We start from the raw sequence: 27683 nt of genomic DNA, 5'->3' as shown, positions 1-27683 counted from the left end.
TAGTCCAATCCGAACCCCAGATCCTCGATGTAGAAATGATACAACTCCGGGCAACACCACCAGGAACTAAGCTCCATTGGGAGATTTTAACACTACTCTGGCACCAACTTGTGCCAGTTTTGATATGACAACGAGGAAAGGAAAACTTGACCTAAGGCCAGGCTGTCCTATCACATCACCTAACACTAAATGGAAATCAGAAGAGATATCATCCTTTGAACTGTGAAAAATAAGAGCACCAACAACAGAAAACTGACTTTGAAAACCGTGACTGAATAGAACCTACCTTGGGACTAATAAGGAAAACCCTACCCTAGGCTGTAGCCCAGGATACATAAACAACAACAACAACAACAACAACAAGATGTCTTATTGCAGAGGTCCAACTTGGACAACAGACTGAGCAGAACCTTTGGATCCATAATATACTAGGCTTGGCTTAGGGACTGAATGAAAACATGGAGCAAGTGTTACAGAAGACTGAACACAACAACAATAGGATAGGAACCTAGAACCTAGACTCTATCCTAGACCCTGCGCAAATACCAAGATCGATAGCTACAGTGGCTTGATTTTCTCACACACAACCAAGAGGAAACTTTCCTGGCATCACAAAAAAGCCTTTGGGATAGGGTAATGAGTATATATGGAGTCAGGGGTTGATCCCATGATGGTATGCTTCAAGAATGGAGAAACCCTGAATCTCTTAGGCCACAGAATTCCCTTTCTTCCCCAATGCTTACTGTGCCTATGCAAAAAAAAAAAAAAAAAAAAAAAATGGGGGGAACGCCAAACCCTATCACTCCAGCACCCATACTTTTTCTTGTTTTGTTTTGATTTGTTAGTTTTTGACTTTATTTTCCTTCTCTTTTTTCTTCCACTTTTTCTTTTTCACTCTTGTGGTTATTATTTAGAGATTTATTTTTATTTTTATTTTTATTTGGCAGGTCCATTTTTTTCTTTTTTCCTCCATTTTTCTTTTCTTTTTTTTTTCTCTCTCTTCTTTCTTTTCTTAGTAGTTGTCACCAAATTTTTTTCTCCCCTTTTTCTTATTCTTTTTATCTCCAGTGATGGTGGAATAGATGCTCAATTTACAACAAGTTGTAAAGTGGAGACCAGTTGCACTAACATTTTGGGGGGTAGAGGAGGGAGATATGGGATGCATACTGGGAACAGTGGCAGAGGGAGGACAGCACTGGTGGTGGGAATGCCCCTCATTCATTGTCACTTTGTATCATAAATGATGCAGTGAAAGATTTATAATGCACTTTGGTCACAATAAAAATTAAAATAAATAAAGAAAGAAAGAAAAGAAAAGAAAGTAGTTACCTCCTTTAAAAAATATTACTGTTACTGTGAAATATTTGTAATTCACTTTTGTCACAATAAAAATTATTTTAAAAAAAGAATAAAATAGCTTCTCATTTTTAAATATAAATTTATTCTGAGAGTTTTCATAATCTCTTTATTCAGCAAATATTTCCTAATACCTCCCAGCTTTCTGAATTTGATCATTGTTAAGTATACACACATAATGAGACAAGATTCTTGCTTTTGAGGAAGACATTGTTTAATTAGGAGGCAGCCAAAAAGATTGAAATTAGAGAGTATAGAGTTAAGGTTTTTGCATTGCTTATTATTCACTGAACATCACTGGTGCAGCTCTGAAGGCTCCCAAGTATCCTGGAGTGACCTGACTTTGAGTGGTATACTTGGTCCCTTCCAATGAACTATCAGCATGGTTTTCTCAGAAATACAAGGAAGAGTTCCTGGAACTCTTGATCACTTTTTGTTAGAATATGTCCAACATATCACCATCTACAAAAAATAAAAGCAGAGTTTAAAATATCTACATCTTGGTAAATATAAAATTTTGGCTAAAATGAAGAGTGGGAGCATACAGAATGCTCTTAGAGAATATTTTAGTTTAGCTAAAATTTTATACAATTTAATAACTAAAATCACAGCTCTAGGGGTCTATATTGACAATAACAAATGGAGAAAATATAAAAATATTACAAAATACTCAGAGTTAATGTAAGCAGGCAACTGACACGATCTTATAGATGAAGGAAAAGCCAAAGATAATATCGCTGCTGACTGAGGTGATAGTGATTCCATTAATTTTAACAAAACAAACTTAAAAATAGATTTTGATGTTTAGGTTAAGACATACTGAGTTTGAAACGTCTATAAAAAGTGGTATTGAGTTGATTGCCTGACAGAAATTTAGATGTAAATCTCAAGAAAACATTGGATAAATGCTGAATCTTCCGACTGGTAGGCCAGTTAAATACCTAAGATGCTTTAATGGAATTGCATTCAAATTTAAATTTATACTTACCTATGTTTTCACAGTGGTCTAAAAATTAATAAACTTTGATATACACTATAATGCCAAAATACATGACTTTTTCTTTTTATTAACTCTAACTCACTCCTATAGCTAGTGAATATTATGATCATATAGCTTATTTTCAGATATTTTTGCTATTTCTTTATTTCGGTGACACTACCAATGATGTTCAGGACTTACTCTTGGCTCTACACTCAGGTATCACTTCTGGTGAACTCAGAGGACCATACAGGATAGGAGCTCCTCGAACCAGGTTCAGTCAAATTCAATGCATGCTATAGTACTATGCTACTATCAATACAATACTATTACTTTAGCCCTATTTTTTATTGTTATTTCTAACTTCCGCCAACCTTTTACAAGAATCGCAAGCACATACTTTGCATTACTTATAAAATTATTAATTTTGTGATAACAATATATAAATTAATATGTAATGTTATATAGTTACATTTTATAATTATTTAATGAGTTGGCTCAATTCTATAAAATCAATATAAAATCTCTGAGTTCAGAATATCTATCTCCATTTTGCGATTAAGTCACACAGTACGTTAAGTAAAGTGTAAACATTTTTTTGTTTGTTTGTTTTTTGGTCATACCATTGGTGCTCAGGACTTTCTTCTGCTTGCGCTTAGAGATTACCTTTCTGATGGTGCTCAGGAGTCCTGAGGGGTTGCTGGGAATCAAACCCAGTTTGACCAAGTCCAAGGCAAGTGCCATACTTGCTATTCTATCTCTTCAGCTCCAACTGAAAAATTTTAAGTATAGTTCTGTTACCTTAGTCAAACAAGGAAATGGGCAAAATCCTGGTGAAATTTTGAGTGTATTCATAGTTATATATATGCACAATACATTATGGCTAGACTCAATTATTCTCAGTTGCATTAGTCATTTTATGTTTACCACTATTATCCTTATCTCCTCTAATTACTTTGTGGGATCTTGGGTGTATGTGAGGAACAAGTAACTGAGTCAAGAGCAGAAAAGTAATAGCAAACCACTTATGGTTACTCTATAATCTAAATCAAAGTGATGCACAAACCAGCTTTTGCTTTGATTCTTTGCTTTGACTCTTTTGGCATCTTTACCCTTAAAGGAATAATGAAAATGAACTAATGTTTTATAAACTCAATATAACTTTATTCATTTATTACCTATGTGGAATTGAATAATACAGGCTGAATATTGTTTTTATAACTTAAAATGCCAAAAATAAATAGATAAAAGTAAGTAAAAATATGTTCATAAAGTCACAAGATTTTAGGAAAGGAAAAAGGTAGGTTCAAAAGTTAATAGGGATAATAAAATCTGAAGTGGAAATGAAGGAGTGAATAGTTTATCATAGAAAGAGATAAAATGCATTTTAAGTAAAAGACTAATTCGAAAGTGTAATTTGTGATGGAAAATAAAATGTCTTGAATAAAGAGTAGTTCCTTTAGCTTTCATTTAGCTAGAGGTTAAAGTGTGTGTGAAAGAGAAGAGAGAAAGACAGATACAGAGACAGAGAGACAGAGAAAACTAGTCAGAGAGAGAGAGACAGAGAGAGACAGAGAGACAGAGAGAGACAGAGAGAGAAAGCTCATGAGCATTGATAGGAAAGAGTTGGGGCCTGGGATAGGATGAAGATCCATATGAGAATTTAGAACATATAGAGCTATTTCTGTGAGAAAGAAACTTGTCTCCACTCCTTTTTTTTTCTATACTTCCAGAAATACTCATAGTGTGGTAGTAAATATAATTCAGGTAAATGTTCCCAGGATGTTCTTTATAGTCATCCCAGCTATGTGGCATCCAAGTGGTTTCCAATTAGGCATTGGATGGACTTTGCTTTATCCCAGAATGCTTTGCTTCCTATGGGGTGGGGGGCTTAAAACTTATGCCCTGGAGGTTTTGGTAAACCTACTCAGCTGAGGAATGTGGGCCTGCAGGCATGAAACCTGGTCTCTTTACCCAGTGTAAACAGGAAACAAGTAATGGTTGTAATAAGGAAAATTGAGACTTTAGGCAATGAACTGCTGGCAGACAGCACCTGAAGAACACCAGAGGCCCAGTCAGTCACTCAGCTGTTAAATAATTGCTGTAAAGTCAAAAACATTCAACATCCCTCCCACTATGCCCACTCCCTACACTCTCAACCTTCCAGCAGCACACAAACTGACTGCTCTGACTTATTCTAACCAACGCACAGACCTCTGTAATAGGAGTTGCTAAAACTTGACCCTCCTTTTTGAGGCTGGAATAAAAGAAGGAGCCAGAGATGGGTGTATAAAAGCTTTTAGAGATAAGTATGTGGCTGTTGGCATTCATATCAGATGACACTGCCTTCCTGTCACAGAGTGAATTCAGGTGTTTTGAAATGTTCAAGAGCCAGCTAAGGGACTTGGCCTTTTGTCTGCCTCTCCTAGCCACTGCTTGTCATTCTATCTGTCCCTTCCTTCTTTCAGAAGAAGCACAGAAGTCACTGGAAATAAAGCTTTTCTGATTTAATGAAATGCCATGTTGATTGAGGAGGAAATTGTGTCAACTTTTTCTTTGCAGCACAGATTCTGAGGTCACAGATGATTCTCATGAAATGAAGCTTGTGATGAAGTCAGGAGATGCAATACACGCAATAGTCCTCAAACTACGGCCCACGAGCCACATATTGTCTTTATTCCCTTTTTGTTTCTTCACTTCTAAATAAGATATATGCAGTGTGCATAGAAATTTGTACATAATTTTTGTTTTTACTATAATTTGGCCCTCCAACAGTCTGAAGGACAGTGAACTGGCCCCCTGTTTAAAAAGTTTGAGGACCCCTGCATCCAATTTGACAGACTTATTGATTGAAACGGCATCCTGACAATGTGCAGGGTATTGGCAATGGAAATGTTGAAATGGATTCCAATTTGACCTTAGAAAATAATATTTTGGTGCTACTATCAGTGATTTACTTGCAATATTTGCTGACTATTGGTAATAGATTTTTTCTGTCCTTGAAAATATATGGCTCAAATTCTAGCCTCGTTTTTTTTTTCGGGCCACACCCATTTGATGCTCAGGGGTTACTCCTGGCTACCTGCTCAGAAATTGCCCCTGGCTTGGGGGGACCATATGTGACGCCAGGGGATCGAACCACGGTCATTCCTTGGCTAGCACTTGCAAGGCAGACACCTTACCTCTAGCGCCACCTCACCGGCCTCTCTAGCCTCATTTTATTTCATTTCCCATATTTTTCTTGAAGCACATTAGTGTATATGCACACACATATAGAACTTCTATGTATAAGTTTATTTTATATATTTCTTCACTCGCTAAACTTTGTTGAATCTTCATGGCTATCCAGATTTTAGTTGTAATCTTATTCTTATTTATATAAATGAGTGAATAAAAATCTTCTGACACTGAGTAACTTTCCCACTATCCCTCAACTAGTGAGTACTTTAGCAAAAACATTTTGCACTTCTTGTTGTTTTAAGTAAAAGCTTTCTGAAAAATAAAATATATTTGGACTCATATAAAACTGATTAATATGATAGTTCTAGCTGAAGTGATTACAGAGAATGAAATGGGTTACCTGCTCAGCTTTTATATTTTCTTTCACATTCTTTCCTCAAATATTCAGGTATCTTTTGTCTCAATATTATTCATAATAGTACATTTAGGGACCAAAAGTATTTTTTTCCAGCCACACCCGTTTGACGCTCAGGGGTTACTCCTGGCTAAGCGCTCAGAAATTGCCCCTGGCTTGGGGGGACCATAAGGGACACCCGGGGATCGAACCACGGTCCTTCCTTGGCTAGTGCTTGCAAGGCAGACACCTTACCTCTAGCGCCACTTCACCAGCCCCAGCCAAAAGTATTCTTATTTAGATGATAAAATTTTTTTTTTTTTTTTGGTTTTTGGGTCACACCCGGTGGTGCTCAGGGGTTACTCCTGGCTGTCTGCTCAGAAATAGCTCCTGGCAGGCACGGGGGACCATATGGGACACCGGGATTCGAACCAACCACCTTTGGTCCTGGATTGGCTGCTTGCAAGGCAAACGTCGCTGTGCTATCTCTCCGGGCCCTAGATGATAAATTTTATGATCACCCAAACATGATGAAATCTAGACTTCTAAGCAACATGGTTGAAAATTATTATCTTATTTTTCTTTGTTCCTCTTGAAAATGGGAGCATAAATCTGTTATTAAATATTGCAATTATTGTTCAGAAGAGAATTAATATGTCAAAGAGGACTTAGGATCATTAAGGCTTAAGCCAGGAGCTTTGAGTCTATAAACTTACTCAGTTGTTACTCTTTGGTGTTCTATAAATTTCTAAAATACTTGCACCTCAGCATGCATGCTCTCAATGCTTAATCTCTTGTCCAAAATTTTTTTGAATTTACTAATTTCTAGCCCCTTTGCAACAGCCTATATTATTTAAACTACTCACTTAATTTAAAAATATTGTACTTAATTTATAATTCAATAATTGCTAATTTAGAATTTTGTTTGTTTGGGGTCACACTTGGCAATGCTCAGAGTTTAGTCGGATCAGGGGTCTCTTCGGGTGGACTTGGGGGACCATATAAGATACTCATATGAGGACACATATGAGGAATCAAAATCAGGTTGGTCATCTCCAAGGCCAGTTCATTATCTGCTCTACTATCAGTCTGGCCTCATTACAGAACTTTTAGCTATGAACTTAGACTTGCCATCTGGGTATTTCTTCATGTTCCAGGATTATGTATAGAATTGGCTACTGTATATCTAAGAGATTAGAATTTCAAACAACACATCTAAAATGTAAATCTTGATACTTGTACCTCTAAATTTTCAAGCCGTATCATATCCAGACATTTCCCATTCAATAATAATATCAGGATTTACTCCATTCTGCATCTAAAATCAAGGTGTAAAATTCCTTTTTCATTTCTCACTTCCTATATTCAATCATACCAACAAGTTCTGTGGAACTTATTTCCCCAAAATAGCCATTATTTGTGGTCAAAGCAATGGGACTGTGGGGATCTGGGTTTGATCTCCAGCAACCCATATGGCCCTCAACCCCATTAGGAGTGATTCCTAACCCCAGAGCCTGAACCTCTTAGCAAAGCAGGGTGTGTCCCCCAACAAATCAACAGAAAACAGAAACAAAAACAAAACAAGAAAAACCTCAGAATTCAATCATTTCTCATACTCATTATAATATGATCCATGATGCTTATATGTCTTACTGTTGAAAAGGAATTTCAGCGAAAGGCTAATTTTGGAAGTGTTTATTAAAGAAGCTGAGGCCAAAGCATAGCAGGTAGCCTTGCATGTAACACATAAACCAACAACAACAACAGCAGCAAACTAGCATCCCAAAGAACCAGCAGCCCAGAGTATAGCCTGGCATGAGTCTACAAAGGCAAAATTCATATAATAGTCAGACAATGGATCCAATAGTTCAAGAGTTGCAGAAGCTGTGATCAACAAAGAAAGTTACAGAAGTCTTTAATAAAGATAGCTAATTCAACACCGTACTTTTATGATCAACCTCCCCCCCCCCTTTTTTTTTTTGGTTTTTGGGTCACACCTGGCAGCGCTCAGGGGTTACTCCTGGCTCTATGCTCAGAAATAGCTCCTGGCAGGCTCAGGGGACCATATGGGATGCTGGGATTCGAACCACTGACCTGCATGCAAGAAAAAATGCCTTACCTTCATGTTATCTCTCTGGCCTCAGTTTTTTTATTTAAATAAAAAGTGTAAGTCAAGTGCTGTGCCTTGTATGTTTGAGGTCTAGGTTTGTTCCCAGCCCTGATTATTGCCAGGAGTAGCCTTGAGGCCCACTGACTATGGACAAATAAGAAATGCCCCCAACCCCAAGTACTGCTGTCATTGCCTACAACTGCAAAAGAGGTTATAGTTTTGAATAGAATTAAAGATATATTATAAAATACTTATTTTAATATAATTAAGAGCCAGTATAATGAACACATACATGGCATACATTAGATCTTGGCTCAGGTGCTACAAAAAGTGCTTTTGTATCACCATTTTAAAAAGAGTTTTCTTGGACCCATGAATAGCTGCTAGGCAGATACACTGACTTTCAAACAGAAAGTCACCCGTTAAATTTCTGGCCCTATTTTAACCTGTATTGCAGAGCATTAATTTCATCAAAAAACATTTTTATTTGGGGTTCTTGGTGCCTCAACAAAGTATGAAACCTCATAAAACAAGCATGTGGAAGCACTGCCAATAAAATGTCACATTCCTGGTGAACATAGAAGTATTACTGTGTGTAAGCACCATGGCCAGTCATGTAACCTCTATAAGAATATGTGAGAAATTCCCTTTGAGCACTGAAATAAAAACACCACAACTAAAGAAAGCTACTACTGGCAAGAACATCTGCAATTATAAAACTATATGTGACCTCAGATGAGCACCACAGTAAACTGAGAGCCTATAAACTCAGTGAGCACAACCCAACTGCTGGTCATCATAGCAACAGACAGACAAGAAAAGAGAAATAGCTTTTATTTTAAAATGCTTTCTGAAGTGTTCATAATAAGTAGCTTAGTTTTCAAAGTCAGAGTTTAAGGGAATAGCACTAAGAAATTGAGTACACTGTAACAAATAATAAGATTATAACTTTGGATATTATGGATCAAATAATAAGTTTACTAATTCACTCAAATTCATACAATATGCTGATATGGTTGATATTGACTGTTATTAAGGTTCCTCCATTTTGACATGTTCTCAGTATCTGTCACAGAGAGGACAAGAAGAATACAGTGAATTCCAAGTCACTGGCCATGTCCTTGTAGTGTGGTAAAGTTTCTTCATAAGACTATTGCTCTATCTAATAAAATATTAGATAAGTGCTTGGACTTTCTACACAATAGACTCACAACCTTGTAATTTCATGATTTTAAAACACACTGATGAAATGCCTATATTATTAACTTATTCATCCCTTTCTGCCTTTATCTTTTAAAGCAGAGGAATGGACACAATTTCCTTCTTACCTTATCCAATCAGTTAAATTCTAGTGGATTTCACTAAAGGGGAGAGTATTCCATAGACAACCTCAGAGTCTCTTTTCAAAAGAACAAACTGTATTTGTAAATAAAAATAGAATTATCGGGCTGGAGAGATATTAGAGTGGAGGGCATTTGCCTTGTACACAGCAGACCCAGAGCACCACGGGATATGTCCCAAAAAAAAAACAAACAAAAAATTTTTATTGAGTTAATTTTGTCAGTACATTGAAGATGCTTTACTTATATGGTCCTTTTTGTGGGGAATGAATGGCAGTTAAATGTTAGATTTTTATTTTCATTTGTTTAATTAAATTTTTATCTTACTGGAAAGAAATCTAGAATGAGAATGGAGATTCAAGATAAATATGATAGCAATCATTTTGCATATGATAGAAATTCAAGAAAAACTTTATGATGATTTAATGATGGCAAAAGAAGGTGATTTATTTTATTTTATTTTATTTTGGGGGGGGGGGTCACACCAGCAGCGCTCAGGGTTTCCTTCTGGTTCTATGCTCAGAAATTGTTCCTGGCAGGCATAGGGAACCATATGGGTTGCTGGATTTGAACCACCATCCTTCTGCCTGCAAGGCAAATGTCTTACCTCTATGCTATCTCTCTGGCCATGATGGTGATTTTTTTTCTTTAAATTTTTATTGTGGTCAAAGTGAATTACAAATCTTTCACAGTAATATTTAAGGCACGTAATGACAATGAATGTCCACCACCAGTGTTGTCCTCCTTCCACCCCTGTTCCCAGCATGCATCCCATATCTCCCTCTTTTACCCCCGTAATGCTAGAGCAACTGTTCCCCACTTGAACAGCTTGTTGTAGATTGGGTATCAATTCTTTTTTTTTTTTTTTTTTGGTTTTGGGTCACACCCGTTTGACGCTCAGGGGTTACTCCTGGCTATGTGCTCAGAAATCGCCCCTGGCTTGGGGGGACCATATGGGACGCCGGGGGATCGAACTGCGGTCCGTTCCTTGGCTAGCGCTTGTAAGGCAGACACCTTACCTCTAGCGCCACCTTCCCGGCCCCCTGGGTATCAATTCTGTTGTCTGTTGTCGTTGACTTTGGATTTGGTATCAAGTCTGATCATTTTTATTTCTGATCATTTTATTTCTACCAAATGAACATATGACTGTTTGGTCTTTTTTTCCCCATTTTCCCCTTCCAGTTATGAGGTTGATCAAGGTGATTCCAGTAATGTGGTTCTATTGGAAATAAAAGAAAAGATATGGGAAAAGAAAAGAAAAAAAGGGCAAACAAAAAAGAGAAAAACTAGGAGGAGTGTGAAAAGACGGTGATATTTTTGTTTTTGTTTTTGTTTTGTTTTTTGGGCCGTTTGATGCTCAGGGGTTACTCCTGGCTAAGGGCTCAGAAATCGACCCTGGCTTGGGGGGACCATATGGGACACCTGGGGATCAAACCGCGGTCCTTCCCTCTAGCGCTACCTCAAGGGATGGTGATCTTTATTAGATTATCACACTTACCGTATTTTCTGGCGTATAAGACGACTTTTGAAACAAAAAATGTCAACCGAAAATCGGGGCATCTTATACGCCGAGTATATCTCGAAAAATGTTTCAATATGCTGCTAAACGAAAATTGTCTGAATATTGCCACAAAACGAATTTTCCAACTCGATCCTGCACCAATCACTGCCAGGCTGCTTGGACCGCCTCTCTAACTCAGCCAATCCAAGCAGGCTTTTAATGCATGCAAATTAGACAATGTTCTGGACCCAAATCTACACTATCAAAAGCCTGCTCAGATCGGCCAGAGTCAGAGAGGAAGTCTATGACAGTATAACCTTTGAACCTTTGCTTGTTGTGATTGGCTCACTGTGGTACATGAGCACAGGTACACATGCAGCACATGCAGCACAGGAACGTTCTGTCTGATACAGCGAAAATAGGCCTAAACCTATGTTTTAACTGCAAAATTAGGGGGTCGTCTTATACGCCCAGTCGTCTTATACGCCAGCAAATACAGTATGTTTTTTCTTAAAACAAATGATTTTCTAATGGAGAAATAGGAATAATAGTGATCTTTTTACATGGAATGTTTAATAATTTGAATTGATCTTGGAATAAACTCATGAATCAAATGAGTTTAGTCTTATTTTAATTTAGATTATTGTTTTGGAAAAAAAAAGTTAGGTCTCACAATAGTAGACCCTTATTCCTAATATTCTTTTAGATATGATTGAAAGAGAAAAGAAAATACAAATCATTTATCTTTTATGATTCAGTTTTTTCTTTTAATTTAGATGTTTAAAATTGCAGTTTAGATAAAAGAGTATAATAATGTTCGTTTATGCTATTAATGTACAATTATTACACACTATGCCATCAAAATATCCATAACCAGTCTTGGTTCCTGTGGTAAAATTATAATTTTTTTCACCTGGCATGTTTTACTAATATGAGGCAATTTGTATAAAAAGCTTATTGGTTATAAAATACAGGTGAGTTTCTTGATTTCTTTTATTATTTATCTTTCTTTGAATCTCAAAGTTACCTTTCTCTTTCGATATTAAGTATAGTAACCACATTTATTTTGGCTTGACCAAATGTAGGATTTTATTTTCTCACTCTTTTTTTTTGCCCCCACCCCCATAATTCAAAATGCACAGTAGGGGGTCAGAGAGTGGTGCAGCGGTAGGGTGTTTGCCTTGCAAGCGGCTGACCTAGGATGGACTAAGATTTGATCCCCCAGCGTCCCATATGGTCTTCTGGGCCAAGAGCAATTTCTGAGTGCAGAGCCTGGAGTAACCCCTGAGCATCACTGCGTGTGCCCTCCCCCCCAATTAAACCAAAACAAAAAATGCTCAGTAGGCTGATTATAGTAATTATTAGATGCCTTTGTTAGAAGTGTGTTTCTCCCCTCTTGTTTCTTTCACTTATGTTGGCCTCCTTCAGTCAAATTCACACTGTGTGTGGCAAAATGCCATAACCTCCAGGCTTGTGTTCTATTCTTTTTGAAAACACAATGATCATGCAGCCATATCTGAGTCATACCAAGGAAATACATTCCTCTGATAATTAGTCTAAACCTGAATTTACTTAAGCTATCTCTACATAACAAAGATTCTTTTCCAAAGAGAAAATAATCATGGCACTCTAATTAGAAAAGATATCCCAAAAGTGGTGAAAAAGGTGGGTTGGAAAATATAAAATAAAACAAAACAAAAAAAGCAAACAGCTTTCAATTATCGCCCCCACAAGTCCTTTTTATATGTTGAAATCCTATTGAATCTAAGAATTGTCTTTCAAGTTTATATGTTTTTGTCTTTAAATTTTCATCAAAGTCTCTCTATGAGGTGGGGAGTGGGCCATACCCAGTGGTGAGGGCTAATTGGGTAAGCTCTCTATGTTTAGAGATTCCTGACTCTGTGCTCAGGAATCACTCCTGACAGTGCTAAAACGATCATATTTGATGGTAGTGATCAACCAGGGTACATTATGTGCAAGCCAAACTCCTAACCCCTGTAAGCTTTTAGCCCTCTCCAGTCCACTGAGTTTCAGTTTAAAACCATTTCTGACCCTCCAATGATAGATGATTTTCCTGTTTTATGTTTTATTAATATTTTGTACCCTTTTGTGTGTATTTTTGTAAACTTTGTGTAATAATGAAAGTTCATTCCTTAGACTGTTAAATGTTTCACTTCTCTAAGATTAAAGCCTCTAACTTGTTTTTTAAATCACCACCAGGTGTTCTGTTCAAAATAGACTAAACAAATACTTGTTAAAATTGACTTAGCATTGCACAATTATGAAAAATAAAAAATAAACAGTGTTGGATGGAATAATATATGTATAATTTATTAACTGTTTGAATAAAAATAACTGAAATGATGTCAAAAATTATGAGAAATAACTTACTAAATTTAAGAAGACTGAGTCCAAGGGCCAGAGCAATAGCACAGCAGTAGAGTGTTTGTCTTGCACACAGCCAATTCATTTGGAACTATTCTGTACCTACTAACTGTGTCCTCTTTTTTCTGTTCTCAGTTGTCTGGGTTCACTTCTAAGCTTGTTCCAGCAATACAGAATGCTCACAAGAACTCCCCTGGATTTGGCAGAGAAAAGGAACTGATCGTGTTAACTGAACCTATTTTGATTGAGACCTATACTGGACTGATGTCATTCATTGCAAACCGTAACAAACTTGGTTATTCCCTTGCCCGTGGAAGTATTGGCTTTTGAGAGTCTAATGTATATGAATGTCATCTTAGCTTAAGTCATAATTGTAGGTCTTGTTCTTATTCACTAATTTTTAGACTAAAGTGATTAATTTAAATTATAATGAATGTTTTCAAATATTTAGTGTATCCAGGTGCCTACACCTTAGCTAGAATGAAAGATTTATACTTCAGACTTCATATATGAGAAATCAAACATCATGAGAACAAAAATAAAGTATTGAAAACCCCATCACATTGTATTAATTGAATGAATATTTATTTCTCTGATCATAATGTCAGAGTATTTTCTCTGGGTTCTTGTGCATTTTTCCTACAAATTCAGGCATTTTCCAGGTTTTCTTTTCTTTTTCTTTTTAATTTTTGGGCCACATCTGTGACATTTAGGGGTTACTCTTGGCTCAGAAATTATTCCTGGCTTGGGGGGGGGATTATATGGACTCTAAGGGATCGAACCTTAGTTGGTCCTGGGTCAGCTGAGTGCAAGGCAAACACCCTACTGCTATGCCATCACTCCTACACCAATTTTTCCAGGTTTTCTGATCCTTATATTCTTGCTTTTTTTTTTTTTTTTAACCCTTAGGGCCTCACTATACTTTTTTGCTTACTTTTTGTCCATGGATATGGCTTCAAATTTGAGGTTTCCGTCCCAGTTATTTCTTCCAAGTTTCAATTACGTTTTGTAATTTTCTGTCTAGTATCTACATGATTCCAGTGGACACTCACATTCACCTTCAAAATCCTGAATTTTTATGTGTCAGACATTTTTATGTCATCATGTATTATCCCTAATAAAGTTAGTTTTAATATTTCTAATTTTCTTTTTAAATACATATAAGGCTTATTTTTCTTGCTTGGTTTGAGATTAAAAAGAAAAAATATAGACTGGAAAACTTTGAAACAGTAGGACAATTTTCTTATTTTAATGGGAGATAAAATTCTAAGTCCCAAATTCTAGTATCAGCATGATACTAGAGGAGAATATTTGATTGTAGATTTTCGTTAAATCTTTAGTCAATTAAAGGGCAAGGGAGCTCTCTTGGCTTCTTCTATAAGAAGTCTTAAGAACACCTAAAAGTTTCACCCAGATTACAATGATATTGTCTTTAATATTTAAATATATGAATTCCAATAAAATGCATTCACACCATAGCATGTCTACCATAATGTTAGATATTAATGTCATTCCTCTTTCAAAATGTCTCATATAGTTCTTCTCCCTTTTAGTCTCTCAGTTATATGATTAGATAAAGATTTTAATTTTGATCACCATGTTTTTTAATTGTTTCCCTCATTTTGTTGTCTCAGGTCTAATCAGTTCTGCACCTGGATACTATGTTCTTAAGGCAAAATTTTATAATAACACTACCAAATCATTATATTTTGTTTATTTTTGTTGTTTTGTTTCAGGGCCATACCCATCCATGCTCTCAGGTTACTCCTAGCTCTTTACTCACAAATCACTCCCAGTGTTGCTTGAGGGACCATACAGGGTGTCAGGAATTAAAACTAGGTCAGCCAGTGCAAGATATTTATCTGCTATATTATACCTATGGCCCTTGTTCATGAACTTTCAGTAGCTCATTTTCTCTTTCAGCCTTTCTTGGTTTTATTTTCTTCCTGAATAAATCCTTTTACTTTCATCTACTTTGGATGTCCAATATTAATAATAAAAATAAGGACACTATCTCAGATGAAATTATTTCATGAGATATCATCAGCTTTCTCTTTTGGAGATGGCAGAGGTAGCCCTTGTTGGAAACTTTGGATATTAGACAGTTTTAAGGGACTTGTTCTCAAAGTCACCTAACGAATATTTTTTTTTATTGATCTGTTCTCTCGTTTCCACTGTGGGCTTTTTTAATTTCAGCCAACTCAGACAAACTGTTCTTTTGTGTGTGTATGAAGAACGGAGATTCCCAATTACTGCTCATGGGAAGGACCTAGGGGCCATACTCACAACAACAGGGCTATATATTTAAATGCTTTTATAGCAATACATTGGTGCTGTGCCTGTACAGTGGTACTGAGGTCACCTCTGGCAATGCCTGGGAGGTCATCGGGTGTCAGGGTTCAAGCATGGGGTTGAGTTTTATTTATATCTCTAGCCATTCTCGCTTATTCTTATCTCTTCCATTTTTCAATTTTCAAACTATTTTAAATGTATTTTTAAATGAAAGTTTTATGTTCAAACCCATGAACATATGGTAATCATCTTTCTTATCCAAAGACCCAAACTTAAGATAGTTTAATTGGTTTTTAAGTTAAAAAAATTCAGGCAATCTCAAGTGTTAGACATTGCATGACTGAAACTCAATCATGAACGACTTTGTAACTGTGATTTCATGGTGATTCAATTAAAGAATTTAACTAAAAAATGTAGGCAATTTTTTTTTTGCTTATTCAAACTACTTTTAAAGTATGTTTGTTTTAAAACTTACTAATTTCAAAGATTTGTCTTCTTACACAGTGACAGACATCAATTAGATATGGACATTCAAAGCCCAGACACTGAATAATAACACTAATTTTAATTTGTCTTTGCTGCTTCAATATGTTTTTTGCTCCATTTACTTTTTTTTTCCAGCACTCAACTTCACTCATTTTCTCTATGTCTGCTCCTCAATTTCATGATGGCAAATATTGTTACAGTTCCTAAGGCAGAGAATTTCTATTCAGACTCTAAAAGGAAATGTTGAAATCTTTAGCTGTCCTGTCAACAGTAGTGGAATGAAAAGTCGTTGGATTGTTTTGGCAGTGGTTCTGAAGCAGTCATAATTGGCAAATTATTATAACTCTGCTTTCCAAAATTCCCCATTTGCCTCAAGATAGTGGCATCTGTTGGCAAAAGCCTCTTGAAATGTCCAGCACATTCTTTTGAGTTGCCATTTAAGAATCAGCTTGACAATTGAGTTCTCTGTGAACATTTGTCCCCTTTGTAACCTAAGATGGACTGTTCCCAAGTGACCTTTAGAAGGACTCAGTGCAGCTACATCAAGGTGAACAAGTCAGAAAAGATGGAGGAGGGATGTGCATCTTAGCCCTGAAGCCTAATCTGTAGCAATAGGATGGGAATTTAATAACACAGACCTCTGTAGTATGAAGAAGTATAATTTTTGAGAACTTTCTTTATATTTAATTAACAAAGATGATCCTATGGAATGTCTATGGTCCCATGGAATGTCTTAGAAACTAATAAAGGAGGCTTAGAGAACAGAATGAGAAGACTCATGAATTTGAATTGCAATTTAAGATAAAAAGTCAAAGTTGCAGTTATTACACATTGAAATAGACCCAATAACTTGAACCATTCACCGATGGACAAGATAGTGGATATTGCTAGAGAAATGGTTGGTATGATCCTTTAACTTATAATTCTCCAAAAATAATTATTTATTTGATGATTATGTTCTTACTTTATTTGAAAAGAATTGTAACAGTGATGCAACTCTCAAAAATTATCTCAACTTTCCTAAATTCCAAATTACTCATTTGCAAAATGGAAACAAGTATACTTCTGCCTACTTCATAAAGATTTTTAAGGGACTCAAGACATTGAAGTTGAATATTTTTTTTAATTAAATAAGCACCACTTAGAACCTATCTGCAGAGTGATATAACTATTTTTTTTTTTTTTTTTTTTTTTGGTTTTTGGGCCACACCCTGTGATGCTCAGGGGTTACTCCTGGCTATGCGCTCAGAAGTTGCTCCTGGCTTCTTGGGGGACCATATGGGATGCCGGGGGATCGAACCGTGGTCCGTCCTAGGCTAGCGCAGGCACCTTACCTCCAGCGCCACCGCCCGGCCCCAACTATTTTTTGTTTTTGTTGTTGTTGTTATTTTTGGGTCACACCTGGCAGTGCTCAGGGGTTACTCCTGGCTCTATGCTCAGAGATCACTTCTGGCAGACTTGGGGGACTCTTTGGGATGCCGGGATTTGAACCATCGTCCTTCTGTGTCTAAGGCAAACGCCTTACTGCTGTGTTATCTCTCCGGCCCTGTGATATAACTATTAAAGCAAAAAATGAAGCAATATTAAACTAACTTCTCTCTGTGAATTTTTTCTTGGTTATTAACAGTCTACTTATTTAACATCTTTTTCCCATTTGACACTTGGTGTTCTCATTTAGACTCTGTCACTAAGTTCAAAAGCTAACTACAAGTCAGACAACATATATATACATATACTTGAACCTTCCCCTTTCAACTATCATAGCTATACTAATACCAGTAGTTTCCAAAATGAAACTTCAGAAATGAAACTCTTTAGAAACTCTTTAGAATCGAAGTCAAGAAGTTATAAAATCAAACTTTCATCAGCAAAAAAGTTCCTATCATCTGCCATCAGTTTTAGACTGAAGATGCCAGCCCAAACCCAAATTTTGGACTCATTCAGCTGAGGATTCAACAAGAACAAAAGCCCAGAGAAGATACTGACTGAAAAGGATTAAGGGATTCAATGTCCCCTTTCTCTGTCAGTAAAGGATGCATTCTGTTTAGAAAGTCTCAGGCCTAGGAAACTTGGATAATGCCTGTAGAATAAGCTTTGTAAGAGTACCACATGTATTGCAAAACAATTATGGTGTCACCTGCACCCATTACTTTGTTTAAATGTATACCAAATTTCCTTTACTTTATAGGATGCTATCCTGTGTCTGGAGTTCCTATCCTGTGTTCCTTCGTAAAAGCAGTTCCCATTTCCTCTCCTTTTCCATCATTCTTTTATAGAGCCATTTGGGTTCACTGTCTTCTATACATTTTTTTCCCTTTCAGATCAGACAAAGAATCTAAGCTCTGGGTATAGATGGATTGACTTTTCTTCCCATCCCTGATCCCCCAGATTTCATCACATGCTTCCTTGTAATTTCCCACAGGAGGGGTTAACACTTTCTCTGTTGTGGCTACTTTCTCTTCCCTTTGACTTTCCACACAGCCCACTGGCAACAATAGATTTAATTGAGAACAGAATTAGACATGAGAGACTTCAAATACAAAGCATAAAATTATTTAAAAAATTTTTTTGCTTGAACTTTCCCCCTATCTGATCTGTATCCCATTCAGGAAACCCCACTAGAAAATTCCCAATGGATATTCCTTTAGAATCTGCTATAACATCAACATCTTTATTAATACATTGGTTGTTCACAATCTTCTGATCATTTTGGACAGACGGAATTTTTTTCTGCAGAATAACTCTTTGGCATGTAAATAATCTCTTTGGCATGCACCTAGCTTCTCTTCCATTTAAAACAAAGTTCTTATGCTTGAATGAGTTTAGGTTTAGTATCCATACCAAGATTGCTACATTTGGGCATAGACAAAGCTGAGTCTTCAGAGACCTAAGGTAGAAAAGAAAACACAACTTTTTCAGTGTTGATCTTTGACTTTAAGGCTCCTTTTCATTGTCCTTATATTATTAAAGAAGCCACTCAGAGTGCAGAGGCTAAAGAAGCATAGAAACCATTTAATCCAATGCTATCATATCACAGAAAATAAGGTAAAGATCTAAAATCAGAAACAAAGGACCAAAAAACAAAACAAAAAAAAAACAAAACAAAAAAAAAAACAGGTGGTGATTTTTCTAGTGTTGGAATGTAAAGTTTGCTATTTCCTCTTCCTGGCATTTCTCTCTATTCCTAAGGAAAGACATAGAATCTAAATCAGTAACAAAATCAGTGTATCAGATATATTTACTGGGTCAATTCCTAGGTAAGAAAACAATAGGTCATCATTGCTTAGGGGGGGATTTCCAGAAATCACCTGTATTTTCTTAAAGGCTAAGGTCACTCATAGAGCTCTCTTATTTCCTATCTGATCAAAAAGCCCAAACAAAGCTGCGGAAGCCAGCAGAGCCAGCAGATATTTTGTAAGGAAGCTTTACCCCTGCCTGGCATTTTGTGGGGCAGGAGAGGGGAGGACAAAGTATTGAATTCAGTCTTAAAAGCTCCTCAGAAATTCTTTACACACAAGAGCCCAAGTTGGAGAAAAGAAGATGACTTGTGCCAAGGGGAAGCAAAAGAGAGACTAATGCTTGTGGTTTTGAAAGGTTAACAACAGAAGAAGAAAAAAAGAAGCCCTAGTATTTGCACAGGGATGAATGCTCATTGGCTCTTGGCCAACAATTATACAAGGACTTGTGCCCACATCCTGTAGCTGTGGTTTAGGGACGCTGCTCATGAGTGACTTCTTATGCTTAGTGGCAGGAAACTTTAGTCACTGATGTGTAAACTAACCTTTGGTCTGCACCTCCCACAACGTGCTCCAAAGGCAGTCAAGGGGCTGATTCCCTCGCAGATACCATTTTCTCAGAGGCTACAGAAGAACTGTTTGAGACTTTGCTAGTGACTGAATATTGATCAATACTTATCTTAATCCACTTGATTGTGACAACCCCTCGGGATATTTCTTTAGCTACAGAAGGAATTATGATATTATCTGCTAAAACCTCTCCTTAGCTTGAAAAAAGCAAGATGGAAAAAAATATCTTATTTTAAGTCTTCAACTAATGTGAAATAGGAGAGGTGAAAATTGCTTCTAAGAGTAGATTTTATATCTGATGAACTATTTTACTCTCAATTAGAAAAGTTCTTTGTAAACATCTCCTAAGTAACTTTTTTTTTCAGTGAAGTTAAGATTTTACAAGAAATTTCTCAGAAAAGCAAATGATAACTGGGACCATACAGGGCTAGCTTCTGCTTTCTTCTGGCCCACTACTCTTTCCATATATCTCCATTTCCTGGAATTTTTATGACCTTTAAATCAATTAATTATAGTTACTGTGTTATTTTAATGTGGAAAAACATTAGATTCTGCTTAAATGAGTTTCAGGATTTGAGGTAGATACTAGATATTATGATCTGATATTGTGAAGAAATATTGTAGAATCAGTTTTCTGCAGCACCACAATTTCTTTGGTGCATTTTCTACAATGGTTAATAGTTATATTTCAGAAACTTCCTTCCCTTTATGTTTATATTTCATGCTCATTATTTATGGAAATCTTAAAACTGAGATTGGAAACATCTTAAAGGTGATATAGCTTAGCCTCCTACATAGGAGAGAAATGTCCTCAATCAAATGTATGGAAAAAATTTAGATATAGATTCTGCAAAACACATTTAGGACACAGAACCCCTAACAGCTAATTCTACTGCTAAATAATTGCAACATGTAGAATGTTTTTTTCCTAAGATAGCATTCAACTCTTGTTCCTTAGAAATCTGCCTATGTGAAGCCAGACCATCCTTTGACGTTATTTGATTTCCTCTTTTATAAGGTCACATTTTATTTATTTATTTATTTATTGGTTTTTCGGGCCACACTTGTTTGATCCTCAGGGATTACTCCTGGCTAAGCGCTCAGAAATTGTCCCTGGCTTGGGGGACCATATGGGATGCCAGGGGATTGAACCGGGGTCCTTCCTTGGCTAGCGCTTGCAAGGCAGACACCTTACCTCTAGTGCCACCTCGTCGGCCCCAAGGTCACATTTTAAATAAAGGCAGCTAACTGGTATTGTTCCTAGGGTAGTTTGTTTATGTGTTTTAAAAATAAAACCCTTAGTTACCACAATCATTATTCATGCCATAAATTATACAGAGACCTTATCTAACTTGTCTCTTGCATATTATTTATTTGTTTAACATTTCTTTGAAAATATTGCTTTCCATTTCAAACCAGCATGATATGTGCAAAAATAGGCGATCCACAAAATACTGAAAAAGTGTTTCTTCATTTTTCACTGTTATTATTTTTAAAATTCAAATTCTTTTGATGGTTAAGTTGATAATTCTATAAGATGTCATTTTTCTTTATACAATATTTAATTTATCAATAAATGAGGACAACTTAAAATTGTGTTAGCCCCAGTAATAGCCTCTGCTTTCTCTCTTTGACTTTTATTCTGTTATATTTTTCCTTAATGAAATGATTAACATTTGCTTAATTTTAGTTGTGCCTAAATAGTGCCACTCAATATGTGGGATAATGCCAGGAATCAAATTCACCATCTCATACCTGCAACTAATGTGCTCTACCACTGAGCTGCACACTGGCCTCTAACACTATTTTTAACTGAGGATACTTTTTTTTGTTTTGCTTGCTTTCTATTGAGCAAGGTGGGCTTATACAAGTATAGAGTGCAAGTAGTGTTTGGTTACATGATGAACATCACAACCAGAGCAGTAACTTGAATGGTTTATTCACAAAGTTCTCCATTTTTTAGTTGCTGATTTCATCCCTAGAGCAATAGTAGGTGATTGTCCCTCAGCTTTTATTAAGAATACAAAATATATATTTTATATATTACATACAGATATATTTACATATATACAAAGAAATAAAACTGAAGTCTGACTCAAAGTAGTGCCTTTCTCTGCTAGATGTCATATTCTTCATTGATTTTAGCATATGCAGTTCATCAACTGCAACCATTTCCACTGTCATTTCTGGTGTACGGGGTACAACCCAAAAAAGTTACTCAAGAATGTTAGTATTGGGGCAAGAGAAATAGCTCAAATAGAAGAACATATGCTTAACATGTGTGCTGCCCTTAGTTCTACTCTAAGTTTCATTTCACTAGTTCCCTCAGCATCATTGGGGGTATTCCTGGCCACTTGAGCCCATTTCTGGGAAATGGGTTTATTAAGAAAGACTGGAAGAAAATAATGCCAGTATTTCTCTCTCCAATGATTTCTCATGACTTGTTAGAGATTATAGAGGTTAAGTGTGACAGTCATATAAAGCATTTCCGTTAGTGTCTTACCCTCCCTAAATCTCTAAATAGCTTCCTCTAGTATTTGAATTTCATTTAGCACATATTTATTTTGGTTCTATGTTTTAGTTAATTAACTAAACAATATGCAGTATTCTTAATGCATAAGATAAAATCTTGGTTGGATGCATTCTAATCAATGTGATCTAATGCTCAGAATCAACTCATAAACATGTCCCCAAGATATATGTTGATATAAATGTAAAACATAATTATTTTGAAATATATTTACCTTCTCATTAATTATGCTTTTAACTTATCAGAAAATAAATTTGTTTATAAGTCTAAAAACAATGCAGAATGATGAACTGCTGAACATTCAAATAGGTACTAGTTCCAACTATGGCTAATGAACCAGATGTCATTGTTATATGTTTTTTTTTTAGTTTGAACAAAACAATATATTTTCAATATCTGGCATGCAATTGCTATCTAGAATTTTAATTTCCTTTTTACCCCATATTTATGTTCATCAGGAGCAGTTTGCTTTCAGCTATCAGTATCAGCAACACAAGACTTTTCCACTAAAGCACGACTTGTTTTGTTTCATAAAACAAACTTTTAACAGTCTGATTTTTCTAGGAAATTAGAGAATAGAGCATATCACAGATATAACTCCTAAGTTTTATAAAAGATTTCTTTTTTATGATAAAGGAAGTTTCACAATGTTTAATAAGCCTTCTAATATTTTGGAGGTAATATTATACCTGAGTTAGATTCATTATTGTCATATTTATTAATCTAATAAAGATGCAGGTTTTAAGTGGAACTCAAAATAGAAGAAGTATCTAGAACAAGAAGTATATTCATTATAAGTAGCTTACCACTTTATGTGCACACACAATTATGCTATGATATCCAATAGAAATTATAAGTATCTGTGGCAGATAGAGATTCTGCATGGACTCTTTAACTAGTCTGTCTAGGTGAATTTTTAATTAGATTTTAGGGTTTTAGATTGATATATACCATAAAACAACTTTCCTACTGAGACTGAACTTGTACTTTTCAACCAGTCCTTTTTGTTGTTGTTAATTTTTATTGTGGTAAAAGTGAATTACAAATCTTTCACAGTAATATTTAAGGTACATAGTGACAATGAATGAGGGGCATTCCCACCACCAGTGTTGTCTTCCCTGCATTCTTTCAACCAGACCTTCTTAAAGACTAAGTACTTAACAATAATTTAGCCAGGTTCAATGCAGCATAAGTTGCCTATAATAAACTGAATGTTTTCTGAACACATTATAATATATCTGAGACTATACATCTATATTTTATTATCAGATATAGATTACATTTCATATATCAAGAGATCCTGAGGCATGATTAATATGCACACATCTGTTCCTACCAGAGTTTATTTTCTACTTCAACCTACTGTTATGCTTCATGAAATAATTAGGAGAAATCAATTTTAAGGAGAGCAAATTTGACTTATAGATGATTCTGCCTATATGCCCTATCATTGAATATTTGAGAGTTGTGGCATCTATTTCATGGTAGTCTAAAAGATATTTTAATAGCATTTTTTTATAGAAAGAGCAAGAAAAATTCAATTTCCAAAATCAGCTTCAGGATAGACTTCTAGTTTGTAAATGAGGAAACGAAGATCTGATGTAGTGATGTTATTCTGCGATAGTCATATTTACCTCACAAAGACATTATATGTTGCTGCTGGTAGAAACATGATGCCACTTTTCCATTCTGCTTTAACAAATTGTGTTCAGTTTCACATTATAGAAAGCTGTTCTCAGAGATTATTCTTTATTCTGAGCTCAAGGATTCTTCCTGGCAGGGCTCAGGGGACCATAAGGGGTGCCAAGGATCAAACTCAGGTCAGTTACATGGAAGGAAAATGTCTTACCGACTGTACTATCATTTTGGTTCCAGGAAGTTACAATATAAAAATTAGGTATATGGGGACTGGGAGATAGTGCAATGATTCTGGTGTATGAATGACATGGGACCAGCCTGAGTTTGATCCCTACCACTAATGATTCCCCAAGCTTCAGCTGATGCAACCCTAAAGGTCCTCTAAGCACCAACAGATGGTCAGAATAATTTCTGGCACTACAGGTCTTGAGTAATACCACAACCTCAGTCTTTTATATTGAAAATAGCCTGGCTGAATAAGAAACCATTAAGTTTCTTGAGCCTGCTAAGTAGCACTTGGGAGACCCTCTAATTCAATTGAACTGAAATGAAATGTAATAAGATGAGGTGCAATACAAAGAAGCTAAAAAACCTAGCCATGAATGTGTACTCATGGATAGAACAGCTTAATTAATTTAATACTAAAAGGATTTGAGGTTTTTTTTTTTTTTAAATATTTTAGCCTTTCTCTTCTGTAGTAAACAATTTTCCAGTAAAGAAATATTAGAGTACTGATCTAATATTTTTTTGGATCCACAATCTGACATATTAAAGAGATGTTTTAATCTATTTCTTCTCTGATGAAAACTCCTCAAAGTTGGCCATATGATCATATGGCCTTTACCATAAATCTTTACAATATGTTAGGCAATATATTAATGTGTTTTATGATACTGATGCTATTGACATTTTTATTTCAACCCATTTCAATAGCACATGGTTAAACTTCTGTATATCTATTGACTTTAGGTTGTCTGTTTTATAGAGAGCATAACAAGTTGGGTCATACCACTGACTTTAGAAATATATTTTTTTATTTTATCAAAAAGATTATTTTTTCTGGAGTTTGTTGATTTACATAAGGCACATAAAGAAATTTTCTGAAAGTGCCACAGATACAAAAAGTAAAGAAAGGTATTTTATGGGCATTTTAAAAAAATCATAAAGGAAATGAGCTGAGTGGTATCCAGAGCTCCTGTTAGGAGATTGTTGGTATTATTACAGAGCTCAATGAACAAAGGTGAAGACAGCACCTAGAGAAAGTGGAACATGATGGCTTGGTAGATATTCTGACCAAAAGAGGAATGCCAGTGATAAGCCAAGTCTCTTCTGGTGCAATCAGGAACAGCAGGAGAATAAGCTCTGAGAAGTAAAGACCAGTCCTCTAATTTTAGATATTTTTAAGTGATAGCTACATCAACAAAAGTAGGATAGTAGGAAGTCAAATTGACATTCAGGGCAAAATCAATGTGTTCAGATCAGGAAAAGATAAATATAAATAAACAGGGCATTGAAACATCAAGTAAAATGTTTTTCTCTTATCAGCAGGTGCATGTAGAAGCTTGTTCTTTGGGAGACAGCATGTTGGGCTAAAGATAAAAATTAGAGTCACCAAGAATTAGTGACTTTAAAGCACATATGAATGAAATTTAGAATTTCTGCAATCATAAACATTACATTATTTTATGTAAACTTCTAAATTTTGATTAATTTAATTTTTGTTTTTGTTGTTGTTTGTGTCACACCCGGCAGCACTCAGGGGTTACTCCTGGCTCTATGCTCAGAAATCGCTCCTGGCAGGCTTGGAAGACTATATGGGATGCCGGGATTCGAACCACTGTTCTTCTGCATGCAAGGCAAACATCCTATCTCCATGCTATCTCTTTGGCCCCAGTTTAGTTTAATTTTATTTACTCACAATGTGTTTTTTTTTTTTTTTTTTTTTTTGGTTTTTGGGCCACACCCAGCAGTGCTCAGGGGTTACTCCTGGCTGTCTGCTCAGAAATAGCTCCTGGCAGGCACGGGTGACCATATGGGACACCGGGATTCGAACTAACCACCTTTGGTCCTGGATCGGCTGCTTGCAAGGCAAACACCGCTGTGCTATCTCTCCGGGCCCTCACAATGTGTTTTGTGGCTATCATCTCAGTATTTGTATAGAATGAAGATTATGTGGAAAATAATCCATAATAATAGGATATATAATATCCAAGTCATATTAGTGTAAAATAAGTAATAACACGTATGTTTGGAGGAGAAGATCTCAAGCAATGCTTTGAAAACCACTGAAACACTTGAGGCTTTTCTCAGTGATTTTCACTCATTCATGTTGGGATTCAATGCAAGGGCCTGAGCTTCAGTGCATCCTAGTCCTTCCAGCACCGGCAATTATCCAGGATACCCTGATGGTGCCAGGGGTCGTTCCAAGGTCCCCAGAGTAATGCTCTGATCATGCAGAGCCTCGGCTTGAACCTGGTTTGGCATTATACGAGGCACATGCTTTAACCACTGAACTGTCTCTCTGCATTCCTTTCTGAATAGTTTGATTTTTTTCTTCCATATTTAATCAAACAGTAAAGAAAATCAAATGATACTGTAAAGTTTGTGTTGGAAACTAACAGAATCCTAACTCATCTCTTTTTTCTTTGAACTCAGCCTTTCTTTCAGGTTCCAATAGTAGTTATGTCCATATATTTGAAAAATGCATTTATATTTCTACTTTTTTTTAATCAGAATAATATATTACATACTTATTCTATGCTTTATGCTTCCTTTCCCTCTTTAAATGTTTACTATAATTACTTTTTTATTGATTATATTCATTATTTCTATAACACAATTTTAATTTAGTTTCTCTTTCCTTAGTTTATATTTTATCTCTACTCCATGAAAAATATTAGTAATGTAACTCTCATCTTCCTTTATAAAATTCAATAGTATTTTTCTGCAAATATATTTACCACTGCATTACTTTGTCTGTGGTGGTTGTGAATATTTACAATATTTTCTATAATATTAAGGGTGCCAAACTATTTAAACCTAGCAATTCCATAGAAATAATGATGGGACTTGTAGAAAAAGGAAATTAAAACAAATTACTGCAGGTTTTCATCCTTGGTGCTTAATTTACTGTGCTTCTGTGAATAATTTGAAGACATTTCATCGCCAATATCAAATTATTATATTTAACATACTGTTGTGATTAATTTCAGGATCAGAAATTATTATTATAATTATCTTATTGTTAAAAAAATATTAAATAGAAATAAATGGAATGACTTGACCAAGGTTAAGCAACCTGTAATTGGTAAAGTGAAGATTCATTAGGATTTCTGATTATACAATCACCTCACAAATCCTCAATAAGGTTTCTTCACTAGTCAAGTTTACAACAAAATTATGGGTTGAGTTTCCTTCCTTAAGGTTATAATCCTTGGCTATTCTTGGACCAGAGAAAGTAAAAACTTAAATATGTATGAACATATTCTCTTTTAAAGAACTTTAGAAAATCCTTAAGATTGTTGTAGGTTTTATAATCTAAGATTGGCAAATGTTTACCCATGGATAAAGAATCTATTAAAAAAGACTTGGGATGATGGCTCAATGGTAGAAGTACCTGCTTTTCAAATGGTGGGTAGTAAGTTCAATTTCTAGTACTATTCACATTTTATGCTTTCTAGAACTCT

The 27683-nt window shown here is 35.7% G+C and overlaps 1 protein-coding gene across 1 annotated transcript in view; it reads left to right on the top strand.

Annotated features, from left to right (window-relative positions):
• TPRG1 (tumor protein p63 regulated 1) overlaps positions 1-13575 on the top strand; it is a 137212-nt gene extending 123637 nt beyond the window's left edge. The window contains exon 5 of the mRNA XM_049775997.1: positions 13381-13575. Coding sequence (XP_049631954.1) covers positions 13381-13575 — 195 coding nt within the window. The remainder of the gene's footprint in view (positions 1-13380) is intronic.
• Positions 13576-27683: the final 14108 nt, after the last annotated feature.

Source organism: Suncus etruscus, chromosome 6 (genome assembly GCF_024139225.1).
Source record: "Suncus etruscus isolate mSunEtr1 chromosome 6, mSunEtr1.pri.cur, whole genome shotgun sequence".
NCBI classification, from domain to species: Eukaryota; Metazoa; Chordata; class Mammalia; order Eulipotyphla; family Soricidae; genus Suncus; species Suncus etruscus.
Note: the sequence above shows the minus strand (reverse complement) of the source record. Positions and strands in the feature narration are given on the sequence as shown.